We start from the raw sequence: 25,832 nt of genomic DNA, 5'->3' as shown, positions 1-25,832 counted from the left end.
CTGAAGCTCCCTGAAATGGGTTGTCTTCACATGGAGGTAATAAAGCTTTTTGCTCTCAATACTGTGGAGAGCCTGATCTTTCTCTCTTTCAATACTCAGCAGACCACAGCTGCTGCTTTCTGGCTCTATGTTCCAAATGGAGAGATGAGGACTGAAGGGAAGATGGGCTACCTTTCTTGCTCTGCTCTCCAGGACATCCCCTCTCTCAGAGCCTCTCTGAGCACCAGGGACAGAGAGTCCCTTAGCCCACTCAAAGCCAACCTTTCTGAATGCCAGCCTAACCTCCAAGCTAGCTGAGCTGCACTTATCCAGCGAGAGGAGCCAGACTCAAACAGATGAACTAGATGAGTCAGGCCTGCTCTGCAAAAAACACAACAACTTAGACTAAAAGAAACAAACCAGAAAAAAGTATTGAAGAGAGGCTCCTGTAACAGAGCCTGGCCTGTTAGAGACTCCTCCTCTCTCTTTACCCTCACTGTCTTCCACACCTCCAACATGGTCTGATAAAATGAGGGGAGACCCACAACATCAAACGGGGAGGTATCTACTAAAAAAAAACTGATTTACTAAAACAAAGCCTGCCTGCAGTGTTCTGAAAGAAACAGGCTAGCCTGCTTCAATGAGCCTCTTCTCCAGCATACAGGAGCCTCTGTACTGCCTGAAGTCTAAAAGCTACCACCCTGCTGGCAATACTCACCAGACCTTGCCCTCCTTCATCAGTGGGGAGGTACAGCACTGCTGGTCTTAGCCAGTGTCTCCCACTCCAGAAAAAATACAAGAGCACCCTCTGGATCTCCTGTACCATGCCCTTGGAAGAATCCAGGCTCACCAACCTGTGCCACAGCATGGAGGCCACCAAGTTATTAATGACCAGGACCCTCCCTCTGAAAGACAGCTGCCCCAGCAAACCCTGCCAGCTCTGCAGTCGCCCCTTCACCCTTTTCACCAGGCCCTCCCAGTTTTTCTCCATAAACAGCTGGGACCCCCAGTATACTCCCAGCACCTTCAGCCCAGCTCTGTTCCAAAGACTGGGGCAACGTTGGGGGCCCCCCCTCCTGCTAGCTGCCTTGACAGGAAGGTGTCACATTTTGCCCAGTTTACCCTTGCAGACGATGCTCTTTGGAACGTTTATAAACTTTCCTTCAGGGCCTGGACATCCCTGCGAACAAAAACGTTCACATCATCGGCATAGGCTGACAGTTTAACAGCAACGGGAGGGTGAAGCGGGCACCATCCAGCCAGACAGTCTACCCCACAGAAGGTGCAACAGTGGCTCTATGGAAAGTGAATATAATATACCAGACAGAGAGCAGCCTTATCTAATGCCCCTGCACACCGGAAAAGGACGACTCAGGCTGTTATTGACCTTTAAAATACTAAAAGTATTTGTCTTTAAAAGTTTTATAAGATTAATAAAAACAGGCCTAAATCCAAAAGCTCCCAAGGCCTTAAAAAAGGTAGTTGTGGTGAACCCTGTCAAAGGCCTTCTCTTGGTCTAGGGAGACCAACCCCACATTAAAACACACTTAAAGACATAAACTCAGAAATCAAAAATAAATTGTCCAAAATGGAACTTCCAGGAACACAGTAAGTTTGATCTGTGTGTACTATATGTCCAATACATTTCTTAAGTCTATTTGAGAAGGATCTAGAAATTAATTTAAAATCGGAACATAAAAGTGCCACACATCTCCAGTTCTTTAAAAAACATAGGTCTCCCTTTTTAGGCAGTAACGTAATTACTACCCTACGGCAGCTGAGGGGCAGTTCACCAAGTTCCAAGCTCTCTTGCCACACCTGGAAGAAGTCCTCCCCCACCATCAGAGTCTAGAAGTGTTTCTAGAACTCCGCAGGTAGGCCATCAATCCCGGGGGCTTTCCCACTAAACAACTGAGATAGTTGTATAAACTTCAGTGCAGTGTCCAGGTTCTTCTGCTCATCCTCTCCTAGTCTGGGCAGGTCCTGAAGCAATCATTCAGTGTCCTCTGGGTCACAAAGCTCTTTATAAATCAATTCCTTATAGAACTGCGACGGTACGCACCTCAGCTGCCAGCTCTCCACTCTCCTCTTCTCCAAACTCAAGAAGAAACTGGTGGGGGCATCCATATCTCTGCACTCCACAAATCGGGATCGCACCATTGCCCCCCTCACTCTCTCCTTCAGCAGGTCACCCAATAATCCTTTCTTCTCTTTTAAATCTTGGAAGGTTTGCTCATTAAATGTATTGTTTTCATCATTTTGCAACTGTAAGATATCTCTCTCCAACTCTTTAACTGCATTGTTTAGGGACCTGGTTGTGTCCAAAGTGTATTTAATTTGTGCCTTCCCGATATCCCACCACTGCCTTGAATCTCTATATTTAGTTTTTTGCTTCTTCCACACACACCAAAAATATTTAAAAGTATTATTAAAAGTACCATCTTCCAACAACTTTACATTTAAACACCAATATGAAGGTCTGCTAGGTTCCCTTGGGAAGACAGCTGTAACTACCAAGCACTGGTGATCTGAAAGACTATTAGGAACAATAAATGCTACTGTAATAATGTTTAAATGATTTCTTAAAACATGCACCCAGTCTAACCGTGCTCTATATACACGAGTACTATGGTGCTGTGACCAAGTATATTGATGTGTGTGGATGCAGACACCTCTAAACATCAACCAGGTCACCAAACTTAAAAACTGCAGTTAAAACTCCAGCAGACTGGGGATGCGGCTCCTCGCCATTCCTATCTCTATTAAAATCCTCGGTGCAGTTATGCCTGAGCCTCCCCAACACATCAACACTAAAAATTTAAAAACACACAATCACAGATTAAAATACTTTTAAAAGAAAATCACCTCATTTTCCTCATTCACTTCACACAGCGCACTGTCTACACACCACAACAATTCAAACTTCTCCGTTTTGTTCATTATCTTATAAAAACTGTGTTCTAGTTTTATGCGAGTAACAAGCAACAAATTCAAAATACTGAGCAGATTTATATTCTCACTCTCCGCCACTCTCCTCTTCCTGCTCTTTAATATTGCCAATTTTGCCTGCCCAAGAATAAAATTTGCCACCTGACACCTAAAACTCCTATTCCTCCTATACTGCACCCCCATAAAAAAAACTCCTCACTAAAACACAAAGATAGTCTTTGAAATATAAAGCTCAGTTGTCTAAAAAGAGGTTTCAAATGGGCGCAATTCATAAAAGCATGGAAGACAGTTTCCCTCTCAATGCAAAACAGACAACAGTCTGAAGTGTTGGGATTAATGATAGAAATGAATGAGTTTACAGCAATGATGGTGTGTAAAATCCTCCACTGTAAGTCTCCAGATAAGTTTTGGATTGGGGGTTTATACAGAGTTCTACAGGACGGCCGCACCTCCTCCCCTCTTCCCAAACGCTCCCTCCAGGGCGTGTCTGGCACCCCCTGCAAGGCTGGGGCATGCCTCACGCTCACACACGTATGTAACAAAGTGCCCGCCCCTGTGTATATTATCTGTTATGTGTTGCGTGTGGTGTGTTTAAATGTTGGTGTATAGACATTGGTACACGGGATATAAACGGGTCTGTGTAACACGAGTGTTTAAAAATGTATATGTGTATTTAGGCACGAGGATTGCACAGCACTTCACGTGCAAGTAAAATGTAGTAATATGTGAGCACGGGGAATTGCACTTTATTAATTCACGTGCTGGGATTCAAGTGAATAATTAATTGGTAATTGAATCCCAGCACAATAGTATATATAGATGCACGTTGTCACATACTGGCGGTTGGGTGTTCGGTGAGCGGAGAACGGGATTGGAGACGGAAGAAATTAGTAGCAGTAGTAATAATAATAATAATAATAATAATAATAATAATAATAAGAGGAGAAAGTATCCGCTCACCGTGTTTGTCAGTCTCTGTCCGTGCACCGTTTTGTTAAGTTTAGTCTGTTTTCGTTTGTCTATTTATTTTGGCGTAGAGTGCCGTGTCCTGTGTTTTTCGTGTTTGTGTAAACCTTTTATTTTGTATTAAACCGGCGCCAACAGGCGTCTTCATCACTTCATTTCATCCGTCCTGTGTTTTGTGTATTGCATTACCTTTCCTGGTTCTGACGCCGCCCACTTCGGCCGTCTCTGTGACAACGCACTATACAAACTTTTCTTCTCTACCATAGAGAAGGAAAAGCTGCCAAGCCAAGCAAGAACTTCCTTCTGCTGACTACTGCCCACAGATATCTGAGAGAGAGAGAAAGAGGGGCCACTGCACACAGGCATCTGAGAGAGTGAGAGAGGGACTTTTAAGATCCTTTATTTAAACATTCCAAATAAAATCCATTAAAATTCAATAAAGGTAAAACACAACAAAAATTAAGATTCCTACTGCCTCAGCAGAAATAAAAAATCCTAAAATACATCATGTCCCCTTAAAAACAGATTTTAAACAGAATAAAAGGATCATTAAAAAAAATCAATAAAAAACACAGTGTTTTCTTTCTGTTAAAAACAGATTAAAGCCAAAATTAATAAAAACACTAAAACAATAAAAAATAAAAATAAACTTAAAATTAGAACAAAAACTGGAGCTCCCCCTCCTCACTCACATCACACACGCCGTCTTCCACACACCACCTCTCCTGGAAGTCCTACAGGTTATTATTTAGTTTACAAAATTCAAAATCCACTCTTATCCCGCTAACCACCAACAACATGAACTGCAGCATGGCATCAGTCAGCCTGGTCCCAGAGATCCTGTTCTTTCTGGACTTTAAAATGGCTAATTTTGCCTGACCCATTATAAAATTAATTAAAACACACCTGCTTCTCTTTTTAAAACTGTAGGGAACCCCAAAGATAAAAAGGTGTTTATTGAACTCCTCTCCCAGGCCCTGCAGGAGCTCCTTTAAGAGATGGAAGAGTGGGCCTAGCCTAACACACTCGCTGTACATGTGGAACACTGTCTCCTCTGCAGAGCAGAAACAGCACTCTGAGCTATTACTGGAATCAACTCTGTGGAGAAACCTGATGATGGACAAAATACAGTGCAGGATCCTCCACTGCACGTTCCCCGCTCTCTTGGTGAGAGGTAGTTTACACAACACCCTCCATACTGGCCTGTGCCCCTCCTCTACCTCCAGACATGCCCTCCACCAATCTACCAACCCCCTCAACTGGTGCAAATGTGATGTCTTCACACACAACTGGTAGATGTTCTTACTCCCTGCTGTGTGAAGAGTTAAGTCTTTAACTGTGTTAAAGTTGAGTAGCGTTCCCTCATTCCCTCCATCCCCTTCTCCTTCACCTACTGCTGGACTAGCAACCCTGGAAAGATGAAGTCTTGTCTCTGCCCTGTGCTGCTGGACATCTCCTCCCTCAAAGCCTCCCTGAGCTCGGGGGAGAGAGAGCTTCTCAACTCACTAAACATTTTCTCTGCCAGCCTCTCAGAGTGCCAGCCCAGCCGCCCGGCCAGCTGTGTAGCAGTCAACCAGCAGGAGAGGTCAAGGTTGATCAAATGGCTCAGCCTGGTCACTCCTGCCCTCACAAAACTCATTGACTGAAAGAAATGCACAGGGAAGAGCAGATTGAAGAATAGGCTCCTCCAGCAGGACCCTGCCTGTTAGAGACCCCTCATCTCTCTCCACCCTCACTGCCCTCCAGGTATCTAAAACACTCAAGTAAAAACAAGGGAGATCTATTTTAGCTAATCTAGTACTCTCAATTAAAAACAGGTGTTTGTCTATCCCCAGCCTACCTACTCTGCTGAGAAAAAAGCAAGCCAGCCTCTTCCAATGAGCCTCCTCCCCAGCGTACAGGAGCCTCTGAACCGCCTGCAGTCTGAAGGCTGCTACCCTGCTGGCAATACTGACCAGCCTCTGCCCCCCTTCATCAGTGAGGAGATACAGGACTGCTGGCCACAACTAAAGTCTCCCACTCCAGAAGAACTCCAGTAGTATTCTCTGGATCTCTTGCAACATACCGCAGGGAGGGTCCAGACACACCAGCCTGTGCCACAGCATGGAGGCCACCAGATTATTAATCACAAGGACCCATCCCCTAAAGGACAGCTGGGCCAGCAGTCCCCTCCATCTCTGCAGCTGCTCCCTCACCCTGTCCACCAGGCCCTCCCAGTTTTTCTGCACATAAGTCTCCACTCAGCAAAACACACCCAAGACTTTTATACCTGTCCTGTCTCATCTCAATGCCTCGGGCAAGACAGGGGGTGTGCAATCACGCCAACTGCCTGACAGGAAGGTGTCACACTTTGCCCAATTATCTCTTGCTGTAGATACTCTCTGGAATGTGTGCAGGCTCTGTTGTAGTGCCTCGATGTCACCATCACTGCACAAAAACACATTGCAGACACCTTCACTGTGACAGGGGAGGGTGAGGAGGGCACTGCCCAGCCAACCAGCCTACCCCTCAGTAGGTGCAGCAGGAGCTCTATGGCCAGTGAATAAAGCATTCTAGACAGGAAGCAGCCCTGCCTAATACCCCTGCACACTGGGACGGGTTGACTCAGCCCATTGTTGATCTTTAAAATGCTAAAAACATTTAAGTATAAAAGCTGAATGTAAGAAATAAAAACAGGGCCAAACCCGAAGGCTTCCAGGGTTTTAAAAAGGTATGTGTGGTCGACCCTGTCAAACGCCTTCTCCTGATCTAAAGAGACCAGACCAACATTCAAATCACATGTATTAGCCATTGATAAAAATTCTCGAATTAAAAAAAAAATTATCAAAAATGGAGCCTCCCGGTATACAGTAAGTTTGGTCCATGTTAATTACAGCTCCTATACATTTTTTTAATCTATTGGCAAGAAATTTTGAAATTATTTTAAAATCAGAACATAAAAGCAAAACAGGTCTCCAATTTTTTAACAAACACAAGGTCTCCTTTCATGGGCAATAGTGTGTTACTGCCCTCCTCCAACTGAGGGGCAGTTCTTTATCCCGGAGGCTCTCTCTCAGCACCTGCAAAACGTCCTCTCCAATCACAGTCCAGAATTTTTTTAAAAATTCAGCAGGCAGTCCGTCAATGCCAGGAGCTTTTCTGTTTGAAAGCTGTGCAACAGCAGTGGTCAGCTCCTGATAGGTTAGCGGCTTATCTAATTGATGTTGTTCTTCTTCGCTAAGGGTGGGCAAATCCTGAAGCAGCAGGTCCATATCCTGTTGGTCACATGGCTCTGCTCTTTACTATATAATTCAGTATAAAATTTTACTGCTTCCCCCCACTAATCTCCTCCTGAGCTCCCTGCCGCAAGGCATCCGGATGCAATGCATCTGCCGGCTGTCTGCTCTCCTCCTCTCCAAGCCAAAAATGAAACTAGAGGGGTGTGTCCATGTCTTTCAGTTCCATGAAGCGAGAGTGCACCAGCGCCCCCTTCACTCTCTCCTTCAGCAGGCTGCCCAGCATGTGTTTCTGCTCTCTCAGGGTTTGTAGGGTCTGCTCCTGGTGGTCTGTGTCCAGGCTGCTCTCTAACTGGAGAATTTTACGCTCCAACTCTCTCACCACTGCATTCAGTGACCCAATTGAATTGAGTGTGTATTGCTGGCAAAATATTTTAATCTGTGCTTTGCCATTGTCCCACCACTGCCTCAAATTTTTATATATTTGTTTTTTTTCTTTTTTCCATATGTTCCAGAATTGCTTAAATTGCTTTACAAAAGCTGTGTCCTGTAAAAACGTTACATTAAAATGCCAGTAGGAGGTGCTGTGAGAGTACGTATACTGTAACTAACAGGCAGTGGTGGTCAGAGAGGCTACTGGGAATGATGTTGGCTTTAATGAATTTATTCAAATGAGTGTGTGACGTGTAGAAGCGGTATAACCTTGCTCTATATATTTGTTGTGAGCGACAATAAGACCATGTGTATTGCCTTGCATTAGGGTGTAGACACCTCCAGACATCAACCAAGCCACTGAACTGAAAAACTGCAGCTAATTCACTGGAGGATTGGGGATTGGGCTCCTCACTGTTTCTATCTATAGTAAAATCATCATCATTATTAACACTTGAAAGAGCTTGCTTTAGTTTGATAAAAATTTTAATATATTCACTTACCTTATTTGGTGCATAAATATTAATAAAAACAAATACAGTGCCACCCAACCTTGCACTTTTAATAACCTCCCCTTTTCAATTTCTTCAATATCTAAAATTGTTGCTTCTAGGCTGGGCTTAAATAAAATTGCCACTCCTGCACTAGTGCTTGAGCCGTGGCTCAGTACACACGGCCCTCTCCACTGTACCAGCCACTCCACCTCATTCTCACTGTCTGAGTGCGTCTCCTGCAGCAGCGCTACCCTCGCCCACTTCCACTAAAAAAACTCACACAGCTGCGCTCTTTTAAAAGACTGTCTGCAGCCATTCACGTTAAAAGAAATAAAAACGCACTTTTCCATAACTGCTACAAATAACTCTGTGTAACAATTTTTTTTTTTGTTCCTGGGTAGTAAGTGTTATTTCCTAATTGCTTATGCCTCAAAAGTATAGAAAATGGCTATTATTCCCCACAAACTTTGCTTTTGTGACCAGGACAAGTAAATTTCAAAATATCACTATTTCCAATGAGAAAACGGGAGAATTTGTGTCTTTTCGTTCACATAAAGTCAGAAAAAAACAACATATGAATCCAAATTAGCATGTATTTATACTAAAGTAATACAAAAATGACTACAAAAGATTTAGAAGTGAGCAGTTTTTCGAGATTTACGATTATACTGTAAATTTACCTCCTCCCTGTCATCAGTACTCAGCTCCTGCCTTTCCTCATTTCTGTTTTTTCTCGGGCAGGCTCTCCTTTGGTGTCCCTGTTCCCCACAGTTAAAGCACTGCATCGTGTCTGAGCTAACAAATACAACACAGCCCGTACCCTCCACACTGAAGCTCCAAGCGACAATCACCTGTCCCGGGTTATTCAGCAGTAAAAACACCTGTCTCCAAAAAGACAGGACGTGCTTTACATTAGTATTTTTACACCCTAATGGAAAGTTTTTAATTGGGGACACCAGCTTGCCATACCGGTCAAGTTCATTCTCCAAGATCTCATTTTTTAAAAACGGTGGCACGTTAGACATAATAACCTTGGTAACAGGGGTTACTAAGGGGGACACCTGAATAAAATCTCCTTTCACTGAAAATCCTTCCTCCACCAGTTGATTGACCAGCGATACCTCTTTTAAAAAGATCACAAATCTCTTATTCATGCGGGAAGCCGACACCATGTTTTCATAGCCGACTACCTCTCCTACTACCAGCAATCCCGCAAGCAGCTAACCACATGTCGGCAGCTGAGAGCCCCCAGCCCTCCAGAGTGAGATCCCATAACAGGATCTACAAACACACACACGCGCACACACACAACACTACTCAGTAAACAGTAAAATGCAAACCAAAACAAACTAAATAAAGACATATAAACAAACTAAATAATTAACAAATAATTATAGAATATTGCAAAAAATGGTAGCAAAAAAAACACTCTCCTACCGCACCAGCATTCAAACGCTACCACCTCCCTGCAAGCTCTTTCCACAATCCCACAATCCTCCTTGAAAGAGACAGAGAGAGAGAGAGAGAGAGAGAGAGAGAGAGAGAGAGAGAGAGAGAGAGAGAGAGAGAGAGAGAGAGAGACCACTGCACATAGGCATCAAAGCGAGAATGAGACTTTGACTTTTAAGATCCTTTATTAAATAATTGCAATTAAAATCCATTCAATAACAATAAGGTAAAACACAACACAATTAAGATACTTGCTGGCTCCAAGGAAACCTCCCCCAGGCAACAGCATAAAATCCTAAAAAACATTTATCCTTCTCCTGTTCTCCTTTAAAAACAGATTTTAACGAAATAAAAGGATCATAAAATGTAAATAAAAACAAAAACCCTATAATAAAAAAATCTAAACAGTGCTTTTCCTGTAAAAACAGATTAAAACCAAAGTAAAAAACACTGTAAAACAATAAAACCAAATAAAATTAAAACTACAAGTTAGACAGCAGCTCTCCCTCCTCACTCAGTGAGCACAAGGCATCTCCTACACACCACCTCTCCTGAAAGCCTTCCAGATTACTGACCATTTTAAAATAATTAAAATCCACCATTACCTGGCTAACTACTAAAATACAAAAAAAAGTCTGACAACATCTATTAGTCCTGCCTCTAAAATCTTATTTTTCCTGGATTTTAATGGCCAATTTTTGCCTGCCCTAAAATAAAGTTAATTAAAACACTCCTATTCCTTGTATATAGGGGAACCCAAAAATAAAAATCTCCTTGCTGAAAGTCACCCCAAGAGCTTGCAGGAGGTGAAAGAATGACCCCAGCCTGACACAGTCACTGAACGTGTGGAACACTGTCTCCTCCTCCCCACAGAAACAGCACTCAGCACTGATGCTGGGGTCCACTCTGTGGAGGAACCGTCCCGTAGACACAGCACAGTGCAGGATCCTCCACTGCAGGTCCCCTGCTCTCTTGGTGAGGGGCTGTTTGTACAACACCCTCCATACCGGCTCACTCTCTTCCACCTGTAAATGGCTTCTGCATTTTGTGTCCACGGTCCCTTTTAGCTGTTTGGACTGGACTGTTTTAACGTGCAGCTCATATTTTTTCCCCTCTGCTGTGTGGAGAGCTATATTTTTAACTCTCTCCACTTTCCCTATTCTCGCTCCATCCCCGCCCTCTTCCTCACCTAAACCTAGGGATAAAAAAACTGTAGGGAAAAAGGGGTCCCCTCCCTGATCCGACCCCCCAGCTAGAGAGAGAGTTCTTCAGCTCATTTATTATTCTCTCAGCCAGCCTCTCCGAGCGACAGCTGAGCCACTGAGATCCAACAGGAGTGGCCTAACTCAGTCAAATGAACCAGTCGGGTTACACCGGCCTTAACAAAACTGGCACACAGCACCCCTGACTAAAAAAAACTGAATGGGAAAAAAGGGATTAAAGAATAGGGGCTCCTCTAATAAAGATTGCCCTGTCACTGACCCCTCCTCACTCTCCACTCTTACTGTTTGCCACATTTTAAAAATATTAACAAAGAGGGGAGACCTGTTTTATCTAACCTGACAAAATCAATTAAAAACAAGTTCCGATCTAGCCCCATTCCACCTACTCTTCTCAGAAAATAAAAGGCTATCTCTCTACAGTGAGCACCTTCCTCAGCGTACAGAAGCCTTTTCACTGCCCTGCAGTCTGAAGGTCTGCCACCCTGCTGGCAATGCTGACCAGGCCTGCCGCCCTTCATCAATGGGGAGGTATAGAACTGCCGGCCTCAGCCAGTGTCTCCCGCTCCAGAAGAAATCCAGAAGTATTTTCTGAATCTCCTCTACCATTCCCCATGGAGGGTCCAGACATGCCAGCTCATGCCATAACATGGAGGCCACCAAATTATTGATGACCAGGACCCTCCCCTTGAATGACAGCTGAGCCAGCAGCCCCTGCCAGCTGTGTAACCGCCCCGTCACCTTATCCACCAGGTCCTCCCAGTTCCTCTGCATGAACAGCTCTGTCCCAAAGAACACCCCCAGCACCTTAATCCCAGTTCTGTCCCACTGCAGGGCCTGAGGCAGCGTGCAAGGTAGGTGTGGTCGACCCTATCAAAAGCCTTCTATTGATCAAGGGAGACCAATCCCACATTAAAATGACACATTTCACTCAGAGTTAAAAAAATCCCTAATTAAAAACAGGTTATCAAAAATAGATCTTCCAGGGATACAATAACTTTGATCTTTGTCTGTTTCACATTGAGAGTTTTACAACCTAGAGGGATCATCTTAATGGGATACATTAATTTTCCATATCTTGATAACTCTCTTTCCAGTAACTCTTTTCTTAAGAGTTTTTCTTTTCACTACGATCTACGATCAGCTAAACAAAAAGACTCACAAAGATACTAACACTATTACCAACAAATATGAACGAACAAACATAAAACACAGATATATATATATATATATAATATATATATATATATATATATATATATATATATATATATATATATATATATCCTATATATAAACTCTCCTCCTGAATCGCAACTCCTGTGCTCCACTCACCACCTGGCTCCTCCCCCACAATCCCACAATCGAGGCTCCTCCCCCACAATCCCCACAAGAGAGAGAGAGCGAGAGAGAGAGAGAGAGAGAGAGAGAGAAACCACTGCACACAGGCATCTGAGAGAGAGAGTGAGTGATTGAGAGACCACTGCACACAGACATCTGAGAAAAAGAGAGATCACTGCACAGACTTTTGACAGAGTGAGAGAGACTGCACACAGGCATCTGAGAGAGTGAGAGTGATCACTGCACAGAGACATCTGAGAGAGAGAGAGAGACTTTGACTTTTAAATCCCTTTATTCTATAAATTAGAATAAAATATAAAACTTACAAAACCACTTTAAACAAGAAAATTAAGAAATATGCCTGTCTAAAATAACATAACAGATCCAACGTCTCTCAGTCCAGTTTTAACAGTTTCAGTTCAATGGGATCTCAGTATTTCTCATATGAGCAGAGCAAGCTCCCCCTCCTCACTCACGGCACACACCCCCTCCCCAATGCACCATCATCTCTCAAAACTGTCCAGGTCGAGCACCATTTTAAAATAAGTAAACTCCACCTTGATCCTGGAGACCATCAGGACCCTAAAAACACTGATAGGATTTATAAAACCAGTGGCTTCATTTTATTTTGGGGGGATTTTAAAATAGCTAATTTCGCTGGCCAAGGACCAATCAGCATCGATCCCTCTGTGCAAAACTCTACCTTATACTAAAAACCAAAAATGTGTTTAGTAAAAGTAACTTCTAAGGAAGCCAGCAGGTTCTCTAAAAACAAAACGAAGGTCTGCAGCCGACGGCAATCCACAAACAGGTAGAAAATGGACTCCGCCACAGGACAGAAAGGGCACTGGACACTGACCTCCGACTCCACTCGGCTCAGGTACCGGTTTGTGGCAAAAATTTCATGCAGCACCCTCCACTGCAGATCTCCAGAGTGCTTAGGCAGGGGAAGCTTATACACCACCCTCCAGACAGGAGCTTCATTGTCAGGGACATCGAGGTGAGCCCTCCACTTTATGTCCATCAGAGCTATAAATTTATTGAAATGTATGGTTTTCACAGATTTCATAGTGGCTTCTTCTCGATTGTGTGGAAAGCCACTGAAGTGACCTTCCTCAGCGAGAGCAGCTTGCCATCCTGCTCCTCCTCCAACTCCACTGTCACTGAAGGGGAGATCAGCACTGCGGGGAACAGGGGCTCCTGCTCTGGGGCCACACGCCCCTCCAGAAATCTGCTGAGGAAGGAGAGTGCCAGGCAGAGAGGCCTGAAGATCGCTCAGCACCTTCTCCAGGAAAGGCAGTGATCTAATATAAAACCCTGCTGGCTTTCCAATGAAAAATAATAAAATCAATTAAATGCCCCAATTAAGTAAAACCTGCTTTATAAAACACAGCAGATAAGAAAAGAGAGGTAAAAATCTCACAATTAAAAAAGGGGTTAAAAAACAGGGGCTCTTCAAAAACCTACTGTGTGCTCCGTGATTCTTCCAATCTCATGATTTTTAAAAGTCTCCATGCGTTCATCATATTCTTATAAAAACCTTCCTACCCTGCATCATTAAAACGATCAGGAGATATTAAAAATAACTGCCTATCAAAACCCAGCCCGCCTGCCCTCTGCAATAAACAGAAGGCCAGGTCTCTCCAGCTCAGTTGTGGGGCGTACAGCAGCCTCTGTGCAGCCTGCAGTCTAAATGCTGCCACCCTGCTGGTGATATCAATAAGCCCCTGCCCTCCCTCCACATGGGGGAGATATAGGACACCCAGGCACAGTCAGTGAAGCCTGCTCCAGAAACACTGTACCAAACACTTCTGTATCTCATTTAACAAACCCAGGGGCCCAAGCACACCAATTTATGCCAGAGCATGGAGGCGACTAAATTGTTAATTGAGCCCAGTTCTAATGCAGCTCAAAGCTGAAGGCAGTAATGGAGGAGGGATATTTTCCCAACCGCCAACAAGAAAAGCTTCACTTTTTGCCCCGTTTACTAATGTGGAAGTAACCTTCTCATACATTGTAATGCAGGACTCTAGCACTGCGATGTCTCGGTCAGTAGTGACAAATACACTGAGATCGTCTGCATATGCAGAGAGCTTGATGGGGACTGCATTGGGCACAGCTGGCACTGCCAATCCAAGAAGATTCTCCCTTAGCTGGTGCAACACGGGTTCTATGGAGACAGCATAGAGCATCCCTAACAGAGCACAACCCTGCTGTATCCCCCTTTGCACAGGGGACAGTCAAGCTGTTATTGGTTTTGACAACACTAAAACCATTGCTATAAAGCAGTTTTATAAAACAGAGCCAAAACCAAAAGCTTTTAAAACATGAAACAGATACTCATAATCAACTCTATCAAAAGCTTTAATACTAATTATTAATAATGGATCTCTCGGGCACACACTACGACTGGTCCGTGTGCACCATTGATACAATGCTGGTCTTTAAATGATTAGCAAGAGTCTTGGAAAGCAATTTGTAATTGGAGTAGAACAAGGAGACAGGGCGCCAGATCTCGATGTTACAGAGGTCTCCTTTCTTAGGTAGTAGCGTTATCACTGCCCTGCAGCAGCTCAGCAACAGCTCTCCATCCTGGACACATTCCTGCAGGACCTGGTACAAGTCCTCACCAACACAGCTCCAGAGTCCTTTATAAAATTCTGCAGGCAGTCCATCCAGTCCAGGAGCCTTCCCTTTGGAGAGCTGCACCACGGCTGCAGTGAGCAGGGGAGTGTCCAGTCTGCTGCTCTCCTCCTTGTCCAGACTCGGCAGACCCTGGAGAAGCCGCTCTGTCTCTCCTGGGTCGCAGCCTCTGCCTTGTAGAGATCAGTATAAAAGCTCACTGCACCACGCCTGAGCTCCGCAGGCCGGGAGACCTCTCTCCCCCCAGGCAGCCTCAGGCAAAACATTGCCTGGAGCTCCGCTGTCTTCCTCTCCAGGCCAAAGAAAGCGGCTGTTTCTTTAAGTTCAGTGAAGTGAGCTCTGAGCAGACAGCCCTCCACCTTCCACTCCAGTAAGCTGCCCAGGAGCTGCCTCCTCTCCTGCAGACCCCGATACACCCCCTCATCGCTCAAGCTGACCAACTGGCTCTCAAACTCAACAATCTCTCTCTCCAGCTCACTGACCACTGCGTCCACTGACCTGGTGACACTTTGTGTGTATTGTTGACAGAAGAGCTTCATTTAAAATGTTCCTATATCCCCACCACTGTTTTAAGGTACTGTAATTTCAATTTTTTTCAATTTTGCCATTGCTTCCAAAATAATTCAAAATAATCAATAAAGTTTTTGTCTTGAAGTAAATTGGTATTAAAATGCCAATAAGATTTTGAATGTGAATTAATTGGTAATAAAACAGTAACAGAAATAAAATGATGATCTGAGATCCTGCTGGGCACTACACTGCTTTTAATACCTTTATTAATGTGCTCCGTGTAGTATAAAAACAGTCTAGGTGTGCGTCAGACAGATGATTTTGGTTAAGCTTAATCCAATTAGAATTAGAATTCCTCCAAATGTGTACCAGGTCAAAAGTGTTTAAAGCAGTGGCCAGCTCCCTGGCAGATTGGGGATGGGGTTCCCTGTGGTTTCTATGTTAACTTGAGTCAATAGTGCAGGTCCGTGTATAAGGGGGACCACATGGGCCATCCTGTTTTGTCAGACCCACCCCAGTCTGTCTACCCGATAACTTGATCAATAGTGCATTAATCTCCCCCCCCACAAGGAATTTTTTATTACCCCCCCCCCCCCCCCCCCCCCCCCCCCCCCAGTACCTGAGCTTTTTAAAGAATTAAATCTTCTCTTCTCTTCTCTTCTCATTAGGTGCATAAATATTTTTAAAAATCAATAAAAATACCAGGGTGTTTTACCTGGACTTTTAAAAGTCTACCCTGAACAATCTCTTCTATATTTAAAATCTCTCCCCCAAATACTGGAGAAAATAAAACAGCAATCCCAGCACTAAAATTAGAACCGTGACTTAAAATACAGTCGCCCCTCCACTCAGACTGCCAGTGAGACTGGTTAGCACTGTCTGAGTGCGTCTCCTGCAATAAAATCACATTTGAATGTTTGCTATTAAAAAATTTAAATAACTGTGCTCTTTTATTAAAATCTCTGCACCCATTCTAATTAAAAGAGTATAAATGAATTATCTCCAGCATTAAAAAGACTGTTTAAAAAAAAAAAAGTTAAAACAAAAAATGTTTTAAAATTTTTAAATTAGCCATTAAAAAGGTTTAGGCGCGGCTAACATTTTTCTCATTGAACTGATATATTTTCTAATTCTGTATCTTATTTTCATTTCAAACTCAGCTAAAGTCGACTTCCTCAACACCATATGTGAAGAACATAAAAATAGTTTCTGGAAGTAGTAATGTATGTTTACTCGCATCTTGTTTTTTGTATTCCAAAGAAAGTCTCTAAGCTCTTTTAATATGTACAGTTTTTGGCTGGCTGAGATGTCAGAGAACTGCGAGGCATCGGAGAGCCATCCCTCCTCTCTCGATCCATCCTCCGCATTGCCCGCCATATCCACCAGTGTTATGCCTAAAAGTGTCACTGCCAAATAGTGTCACCTGGCAGAATATGGCATCTATAGGTGCCAAATAGTGTTATCAGACTGGAGAAACTATTTGGCAGTGACACTATTGGAAACCTACAGATGCCAAATAGTGTCACATCGTTATTTATACATCACATAGTAATTTAAAAAAACTGTTGTACCAGTATTTATCCAAGCCCTGTATGTGTATTGTATGATTTTACTGAACTGCTCGTTGAGCTGCTCTGTGTTTTATATTCGTTTATTTATTTATTACTGATCGATTGTATTTATGGTGTTTTCTGTTTTTGTTTGTGGAACACCGTAAATGAATAGCTCTTACCAGGACATCTATGAAAAAGAGCTAAATTAGCTCATATGGCTTTCCTGAATAAATAAATTTGGCAGTGACACTATTAGGCACCTAGAGATACCAAATAGCATCACTTTGCCAAATAGTGTCACATCGTTATTTAAATCTGCAGTAACAGCTCATGTTGTGTAAGAATAGGGAGTGAGGAGTATACATAAAAACGGGGGAGCCTTTGAATCTATTTGATAGAAAAAAGAATACGGCAATATATTCCAGAGGATCATTTTTGTAGTTGACTTGTTCAGTAGACCAGACAGTGACCAAATAACTGAGTCATTACTATTAACTACAATTAATTAATAAACAAAAATAGTAACTTTTATCATTTTCAGTTTTATCATTCATTTATCATCTTTTAACTAGATTTGATAATAATAATAATAATAATAATAATAATAATAATAATAATAATAAAACCAAAAAAGCCATTTTCATTTAAAGGCACAACTTTAATCAAAAATCTATTATGTTTGTGTGTTCATCATTTAAACGTTACATTTTCAAATTGTATTTATTATTTTCTTTTAAGCCTGTTTACACTTGCTGCAGACAAAGATTTATTAATGAAAACGTCTTCCCCAATGCTTTCACATGTCTGGTGAAACTACTCTTTTCAATTTGCACACTGTCCATGGGGTATTCTTCACCCAGCAAGGCAGGCTGTCTCCATATGCAGTAGAACTTGACAAGAGACACAAGGGTATCCCCCCAACACCGCTCTGTTCTGGCACCGGATCCTCAGACACGGGAACTGCAGGTTGAGACCTGCCCTTCTCCTGTCCATCGGCCCCTGCGCTTGAGTCCCTCCGCTGCTGTCGTGAGAGACTGTAAGGGGTCCCCCACACAGACTCCTCCTCACCTGCTGCCAGGTCGGCAGCAGCAGGAGTTTTCTTAAGCTATTTTTTTCTAACGACTTCAGTGTACATCCCATCTTTGTCTGTGTCGGCCGGAGCTGCAGCTCCCTGTTCAGCTGCAGCCTCGCTGATTCCAGGCACCTCCGCTATCTTTCTCTGGGGCAGCGGCTCAGGTCTCGTCGGCTCCCCTACCTCCGTTCTCTCAGCAACCTCGGCCACCTCCCATTACTGCTACTACTACATGTCCCAGCCTGTAGCTTGGGGCAAGCATGTTTAAGGTGCCCTTGTTCCCCGCATGAAAAATATTTAAAAACATCCGTGCTGGCAAAAACAATGTAGTCCATGCCCTCTATATTTAAACGCCATGTTACATTTAAGCTTTTGTCTGTGTTATCAAGTAGCACATGTTAAATTTTTGAATTTTTATATCCAAGCAGAATCATCTTCATTGGGGACATTATTTTCCAATATCGGGAAAGTTATCTTTCAGTTAGCGTATTACTAATAAAAGGTGGAATGTTAGATATCACCTTTGTTAGAGGCGTTGACAAAGGTGTGACAGTGATTAAAGGATCTTTCAGCACAAACCCCTTTTCCACTACCTTGTTTACCAGATTTTCACTGTTGAGGAACACTATGGCTTTGTTCATCCGTGAGGAGGATTTGATTTTTATCAAACCCAACAACCTGCCCCATGGCAAGCAGCACATCTTCAACAGAATAGTAAGCTAGTAAGACCCCCCAACTCACCGGAGTGGGAGCCTATCCTTGGGCACACACTAGCTAACATGTTTAAAAAGTACTAACATAAGAATACTTTTAATAAATAGATAATAAATAAATTATAATAAATGGCGATACAGCTCGCCATCACTCTCACAAACCCTTCTTGAAGCAGACCCCTCCCACAATCCTCAGAGAGAGAGAGAGAGAGAGAAAGATCACTGCACACAGACATCTGAGAGAAAGAGAGAGATCACTGCGCACAAACATCAGAGTGAGAGCGAGTGAGAGAGATCACTGCACACAGACATCTGACAGAGAGAGATCACTGCACACAGACATCTGAGAGAAAGAGATCACTGCGCTAAAACATCTGAGTGAGAGCGAGTGAGAGAGATCACTGCACACAGACATCTGAGAGAGATCACTGCATGCAGACATCTGAGAGAGACAGATCACTGCACGCAGACATCTGAGAATGTGAGTGAGTGAGAGACCACGGCACAGACATCTGACAGAGAGTGATAGCGAATGACAGAGATCACTGCATGCAGACATGAGAGAGAGAGACAGATCTGAGAGCGTCTGCAGACCTCTGAGAGTGTGAGAGTGTGTCAGAGAGACTACGGTACAGACATCTGAGTGAGTGAGTGAGTGAGTGAGAGAGAGAGAGAGAGAGAGAGACCACTGCACACAGACGTCTGAGAGAGACCACTGCACAGATGTCTGAGAGAGACCACTGCACAGACGTCTGAGAGAGACCACTGCACAGACATCGGGAATACAGTGAGTGAGAGGAAGTGCAGGTAAGCATGGTAAGTCTATGCAGGTTACTCACATTGTCAGCCTCCCTACTAAACCTGCTCTGAATGAATGGATCACACTTCTCATCACAGTTTGAACAATACACTATCCACACTTAGTAAATACTGTACATTCTTATAAGTAAATAAATGCCTCACATACCGAATTTTTGTTATTGCGAGTTTTCATGATCCACAAAACTTGTAGTCCATTTTCGCCCAACTTCGGGAGATAATCTTCAGAAATTCAATGCAATTGAATTATCACAGCATCTAGTCAAACTGGTCCAAGCCGCCAGAATCCACAATCTGAGGGGAGGAAAGCACATAACAATAAACTATCAGAAACAAACTATCGAGCAACTGCATCTCCCATGAGCCTCTGCTTCAGGGATGCACTCATCGATTGAGCTGGCAAACAGCACTGTGAGATTTTTTTTTTTTTTTTTAAAGAATTGATCTTAACTTATTTACAAGATGACAAACAAAGACAAGCAAGCCTGGCTGTCCTCACAGTATTGCAAATTAGTTTAAAGCATTACTAACCAAGGTGTACAATCTATTCTCTACCTCTTTTAAGCTCAACATTATAACAGCCTCTCCTTTCACTCTGATGTGTAGGCCATTTTTGCACTGCATGCTTCTATATGGAACAGGCAGGTATGTCAAGGACAGCACTATAGATGAAAAGTCGCTGCTGTTTTCTGGTTCCTCATCACGTCCTCTGTATTTCACTCTACAGGTCAAGCTGCAGACCATGTGACCTACAGCACAGGAACCAGGATACAGCTGTTGCATTTGAATTTGCAATTCTAGTATATACTGCATTAATGTCCTGTTTAGCAATTCTTAAAGGCTGGTCAGTAATCATTCAAAGCCAGTAAGAGGTAAGAGAATGGATATGATAAAGCATTGTTTAGCACTGCTTTAAGTTGAACCTGATTTTAACCTTTTAGGGTCTGAGTTATTTTTGCTTGTTTTTAGTGTTGTTAGATGTGTGCCTATAACTCTTAAACTATAAAGGTTACAGGGGTTAGTAAGCTAGTAATAAGCTAGTAACTAATGCTCTGCTAGTAAAATGGTCAGATCAGATGTTCACTTCTCCTGTGTTTTGTTTGTCTTCACTCCCAGGAAGGCAAGATACTCTGATACTCCCAATAACTTGTACTAAAGAATGTTCTAACCAAGTTCCATCACAGTTGGACGAGCGGTTCTCTAGATAAATGTAAAACTTTGAAGTGAGACATACTAAAGTATACCAGCCTACACTATATCCCCATCAGCTGGCACATGCACCCCCTGTCAGTCAAGCAGTCAAGCGTTTGGGCTGTAGTGCCTTCATCGGTGTTATTGAAACTAGAAGAAACCGAGTCAAGCAAACAGGCATTTCGGAATGATGTCATGTATTTCAAACAAGCCTATTTACACGCAGTTCGTATTCAGTGTTTATTTTTGGGCGAATGAGATTTTTATCTGCAAAATATTAAATGAAAAGCTTATCTGTCAAACTGCCAAAGAACCCAGCTGCAGTTTGAATAAACAAATAAAGAAGCCAAATCACTTGATTAGCAACACACTATACACACAATACACTCTAAATACTATACACTATAAACTAAACACTCTATACTATACACTCTATGCGCTATACACACTAAACTCTGTATACACTATTCACTCTATATTATACACTATACACTCTATCCTATACACGCTATACTCTATACTCTATACACTCAACACTCAGTAAGAGTAATTTAGATTTCCTTAGTGTGCTGGGCTGTGTTGAATTGGAAGGCTGATTAGAAAGGTGTGTAAAGTATAGGGCGACCTAGCGTGGTTTTGTTGTGTTAATGCATGGGCGTGTTTGTTTTTGTTTTGGCTTCGCAGAAATTTGGTACCTAACTGCATGTATTCAGTTTGTGATTAAACCACAGAGCCATGTGTGCTTCCAGGTGCTGGTGAAATACAACATTGAAACAGGTAAGTGAATTCCAGTGCATTAAATAGTTCAATTGTTGATTTGTTAAGGCAAATCAGGCTGCACTTAAAAAGAGTAATTTAGATTTCCCTTAGTGTGCTGGGCTGTGTTGAATTGGGAGGCTGATTAGAAAGGTGTGTTAAGTATAAGGTTCCAGGCCAACAGGATAGTATAAATTGGCAATCTGTGTCTTAGAATGTCAGCCGTTCTAAGCACCAGCCGTCTAAGGGCCACACATCCAAGGGCATTCTAAGCTGTGGCAGTCCGAGCGAGGAAAGGCGGAGCGAGGAACTTTTCCCAATCCCTCCAGATGGTTACTAGCGGCCTCATTCTTTCCTTGACACCTAACGACTGGATCCCCTGGACAAAGCGGGCTCATTCGTTCTCCACTCCCAGAATGAACATCCACATACCTGTACTAACTGCTTCTCCCCCTATGCTGCCTGCTACAAACTTGAAAATCTTCTTTTTCAGCTGTCGTTCTCTAACTAACAAATCTCTGCTTCTCAGTGACAATTAGCCGCTTTTGACATCATAGATCCTGGCATTCTTCTTGACTGCCTTCAGAAGTATCCTGGAATCTCTGGAACCCGTCCTCTTACCTATATGGACGCATGCAGTCTGTTTTTTAAGCTCTACGCAGTGGTGTTGCAAACCCAGTCACTTGTGGTGTCCCCCAAGGATCTGTAGATCTCTTCAATATCTACATGCTTCCCTTGGTTCACCTCATCCACCAGCACAGCCTCATGTTTCACTCTTATGCTGATGACACCCAGCTCTACTTAAAACTCAACACTGGTAGCCCCTCTGCCATGGTCCAGCTCTCGGCTTGCACTCCTTCTAGTAGGATCTAAAACTCAACTTAAGAATCTCAACATAGCTGCCCTGAACCTCAGAAACAGTTTGCTGCTGCCTTCCCCCACAGTACGAAGCCTTGGTGTATTTCGGACAGCAACTTCTCCTTTGATGCCCTCCTTTGATCTCCTCCGTGGTCAAATCTTCCTTCTACCATCTTCGAAACATCTACTGCAACTCTCTATATGGTGCTCTCCTGGCACGCACCATAAACCGACTGCAGCTAGTTCAGAATGCCCCGTCTTGCTCAGCTGCACTGGCTACCTGTTAAGTTCAGGATTATGTTCAAAACTCTCCTGCTCACCTACAATGCCCTATCATGCATTCTGCACTTTCCACTGTATTTATTGTACTATTTCATGTATTATGCACTTCCACTGCGTTGTACTATTTAATGCGTTATGCACTTTCCACTGTATTTATTGTATAATTTGTGATGGTGTTCCACTACGAAAGGCGCTATATAAAACAAAGATAGATTGATTGATATAAACTATACACTCTATGCACTGTATACTATACATTCTATGCACTATACACTGTATGCACTCTAGACACTCTACACAGTATACACGACACACTCTATACACTATAAACTTTACACGACACAGTATACACTTTATACACACTATATACGCTGTCAATGGTAACTAGCTCATCACTGACACTGTTAGTGAATGAAATGATTTCCTCCTGGTACACTATCACTTCCTGTGCCGAAGGTCGCGTGGCCTCACCAGTTTAGTGAAACTGGGCTGCAGCATAGCCAGTGATTTCATACCAGGTAGCCACAGAAACGTTCCTTCTACAGACTATGAGATATCTGCATATTCCACACTGAAGTGCAAAATGCAAACAAAGAAACAAGCTCTTCAGCGGAAGAGAAGGGGTGCAGTGCTGATACTGTCAGTGCCAATAAGGTGAGGTAAAAGAATGGAATCCAATGAAGCTTCGGCTGGCGCTCCTTCAACAGCTCATTAGTGTTAATTGCACACAAACTACTCTACCAGGACAGATTTAGAAAACATGCAAAGAACCTGTCCATTTCTTTTTTTTTTTTGTTTTCAGTTTTTATAAATATTTTACTTTTATTATCATATTATTAACCAAGAAATGTCAGGAAACCTCTCTGCCACATGAACAGTGTACAACGTAGCTCTATTTCCAGACGATGAGCATACAGGCTTACCAGTACTGTATACAATCGCGATAAACTGTACACTCTACTGTATACATGTGCAATGCATAGACATTCCACATTTTGCGTGACAAAAGATCGCCTTATAGAACGTACATAACCATATGTGTACATGACATTATTACACCCTTGCACCACGTATGCATATAGATTTATATATAATATATCATATTAATATAATATATATAGCAATTATATATATATATACGTAAACAAATATCGCAACATACATGTCTATATGCTAATAGGCTACGATTATACATACAATACAAAACAATGTTACATGTCTACTAAACATACATGTCCGATGTTAATAGGCTAACCCTTGAAATACAATACAACACCAACATGTCTACTATATTTTATAAGCACGGCGGTTCAGTATGAATTTCATATATTTCTAGAGAGAATGTGATTCAGACAGACAGACGGGCAGATAAGCAGACATTTCAAAATGCAAAGAAAGAACGAAGGAAGAAAAACGCGTTACAGTATCTCTACCTACCTATATTTGTCCAACGCAACACAGGGTCGCTGCCTTTCTCTGTCTCTGCCTCTCGCCACACACGATTTTGCATTTAAAAACACACACACACATATATCCAAAACGTTCTGTATGGTTTAATTGCACAAAGCGTTACTAAAAACGCATTGTCCCTTATTGCTAATCGACGTGCATATAATAGCCTACTGTTGCACTATCACGCATAGAGCGGAGCAGCAGAAAAGGCAAGTTATCTTACAAGGGGTTGTATTTTTCCCCGTTCTGTTATGGTTGGTAGGATCTCTCTCTCTCTCTCTCTCTCTCATCTCTCTCTCTCTCCTCTCATCTCTCTCTCTCTCTCTCTCCTCTCTCTCTCTCTCTCTCTCTCTCTCTCTCTCTCTCTCTCTCTCTCTCTCTCTCTCTCTCTCTCTCCCTCTCTCTTTTCTCTCTCTCCCTCTCTCTATCTCCTCTCCCTATCTCTCTCTTTCAATCCACCTCTATCGGATGAACCATCCCTCTCTCGGACGTCTAATCTCCTCACTCTCCCCCCCTCATCGCTCTCTCTCCCTCATCCCTCTCCTCAAGCAGTCTCTCTCTCTCTGTCTCCTCTCTCTCTCTCTCCTCTCTCCCTCTCTCTCTCTCCTCTCTCTCTCTCTCTCTCTCCTCTCTCCCTCTCTCCCTCTCTCCTCTGTCTCTCTCCTCTCTCTCTCTCCTGCTCTTCTCTCCTCTCTCTCCTCTCTCTCTCTCTCTCTCTCTCTCTCAGCATAGCTCCTATCGAAAATACCCGACTTTTCACTCTCAAGAGGCCTGGCATTTAGTCTCCCAAGTCATAGAGAAGATGGGGGGTGGGTCCTTCTAGAGGAAGGTCCTCCGTGACGCAAAATAAGCACTAATATCTCTTTGACACTTTTTTTGTGCCATCTCTCCTAATTTCTCCAGATCCTTTCCGCCCCCACTCCTCTTGATATCATTATCTACATCGAGAAAAAAGTGACACCTCACGAAATAATATCTTTAATACTCCGTTCTACAGTCCTTGCTTTACACTTCCCTTATTTATAATAGTACTTGTGACAAAAAGACCTGCGTTTAGTAAATACGCCCGTTACCCCAAGAGATGGAGGCATGGGAGGAGAATTTAATTCTATTCGGCAAACAAGTTATCTGTGGCGTTCCGAAATAGGGAAATACAATACTTTATGACAACCCGAATTATTTAAAGGACATAATGGCCAGTCCCAGAGACAACGTGTGTGGTGTGGCTGTGTTGTAAAACCCAAATTATGGTCGGACCGTTATCTATAATTATCTATTGAACATACTATATACACACATACCGCAGATACGGTATTATCTAGAACTGTGTGTGTGTGTGTGGTTATATAACCATAATATCTATGTGTGTGTAGCTGTATAATATTTATAGATAATAATTATAGGTGTAATATATATATATAGATATACTATATATATTTGGCACATGGCAAATCTTGAAGTGTTCTCATATATTTGCACACTGTTTTCTGGACGGGAAAATGGATGCTGGCATCTCTGTGTCCCTCCCGCTTCGTTTGCTCTTTCTTAAAGTGGCAGCCCTTAAAATGTTCAATCCACCACCGCCCCCCTTCATCAGCACGCAGTGGAAAGTGACATTCAGAGCTCCCATTGTAGCTGCCCTGTACCTATGCTACTGTTGCTCCACAGCATCATACACAACCATTATTGCATAGACACTGTAGACCTGTTGTCTGTCTGTCTGTCTGGTCTGCCATGGTAGAAACTGAAACTGAATTAGAGTAAATCTCTAACTTATGGGTTTGATCTTTCTTTTTCCTGTAACCATGACTTTGACTTTAGAGTTGTGTGTGGTGTGACTTAGTGATGTTGCTTGTTGTGTAACTGACACTGTTTACTTAGTGACCACTGAATCACACACACACACACACACACGGTTGTGTTTGACTTAAATAGTGT

The 25,832-nt window shown here is 42.9% G+C and overlaps 1 protein-coding gene across 2 annotated transcripts in view; it reads right to left on the bottom strand.

Annotated features, from left to right (window-relative positions):
• LOC121325741 (atrophin-1-like) overlaps positions 1–24,163 on the bottom strand; it is an 88,606-nt gene extending 64,443 nt beyond the window's left edge. For both annotated transcript variants that reach the window (XM_041268665.1, XM_041268666.1), the window contains exons 1-2: positions 23,880–24,163; positions 19,504–19,649 (exon numbers count right to left, since the gene is read on the bottom strand). In XM_041268665.1, coding sequence (XP_041124599.1) covers positions 19,504–19,530 — 27 coding nt within the window. In that variant the 5' untranslated portion in view covers positions 19,531–19,649; positions 23,880–24,163. The remainder of the gene's footprint in view (positions 1–19,503; positions 19,650–23,879) is intronic.
• Positions 24,164–25,832: the final 1,669 nt, after the last annotated feature.

Source organism: Polyodon spathula, chromosome 13 (assembly GCF_017654505.1).
Source record: "Polyodon spathula isolate WHYD16114869_AA chromosome 13, ASM1765450v1, whole genome shotgun sequence".
Lineage (NCBI taxonomy): Eukaryota > Metazoa > Chordata > Actinopteri > Acipenseriformes > Polyodontidae > Polyodon > Polyodon spathula.
The sequence above is the reverse complement of the archived record's forward strand: the minus strand, read 5'-3'. Positions and strand labels throughout refer to the sequence as shown.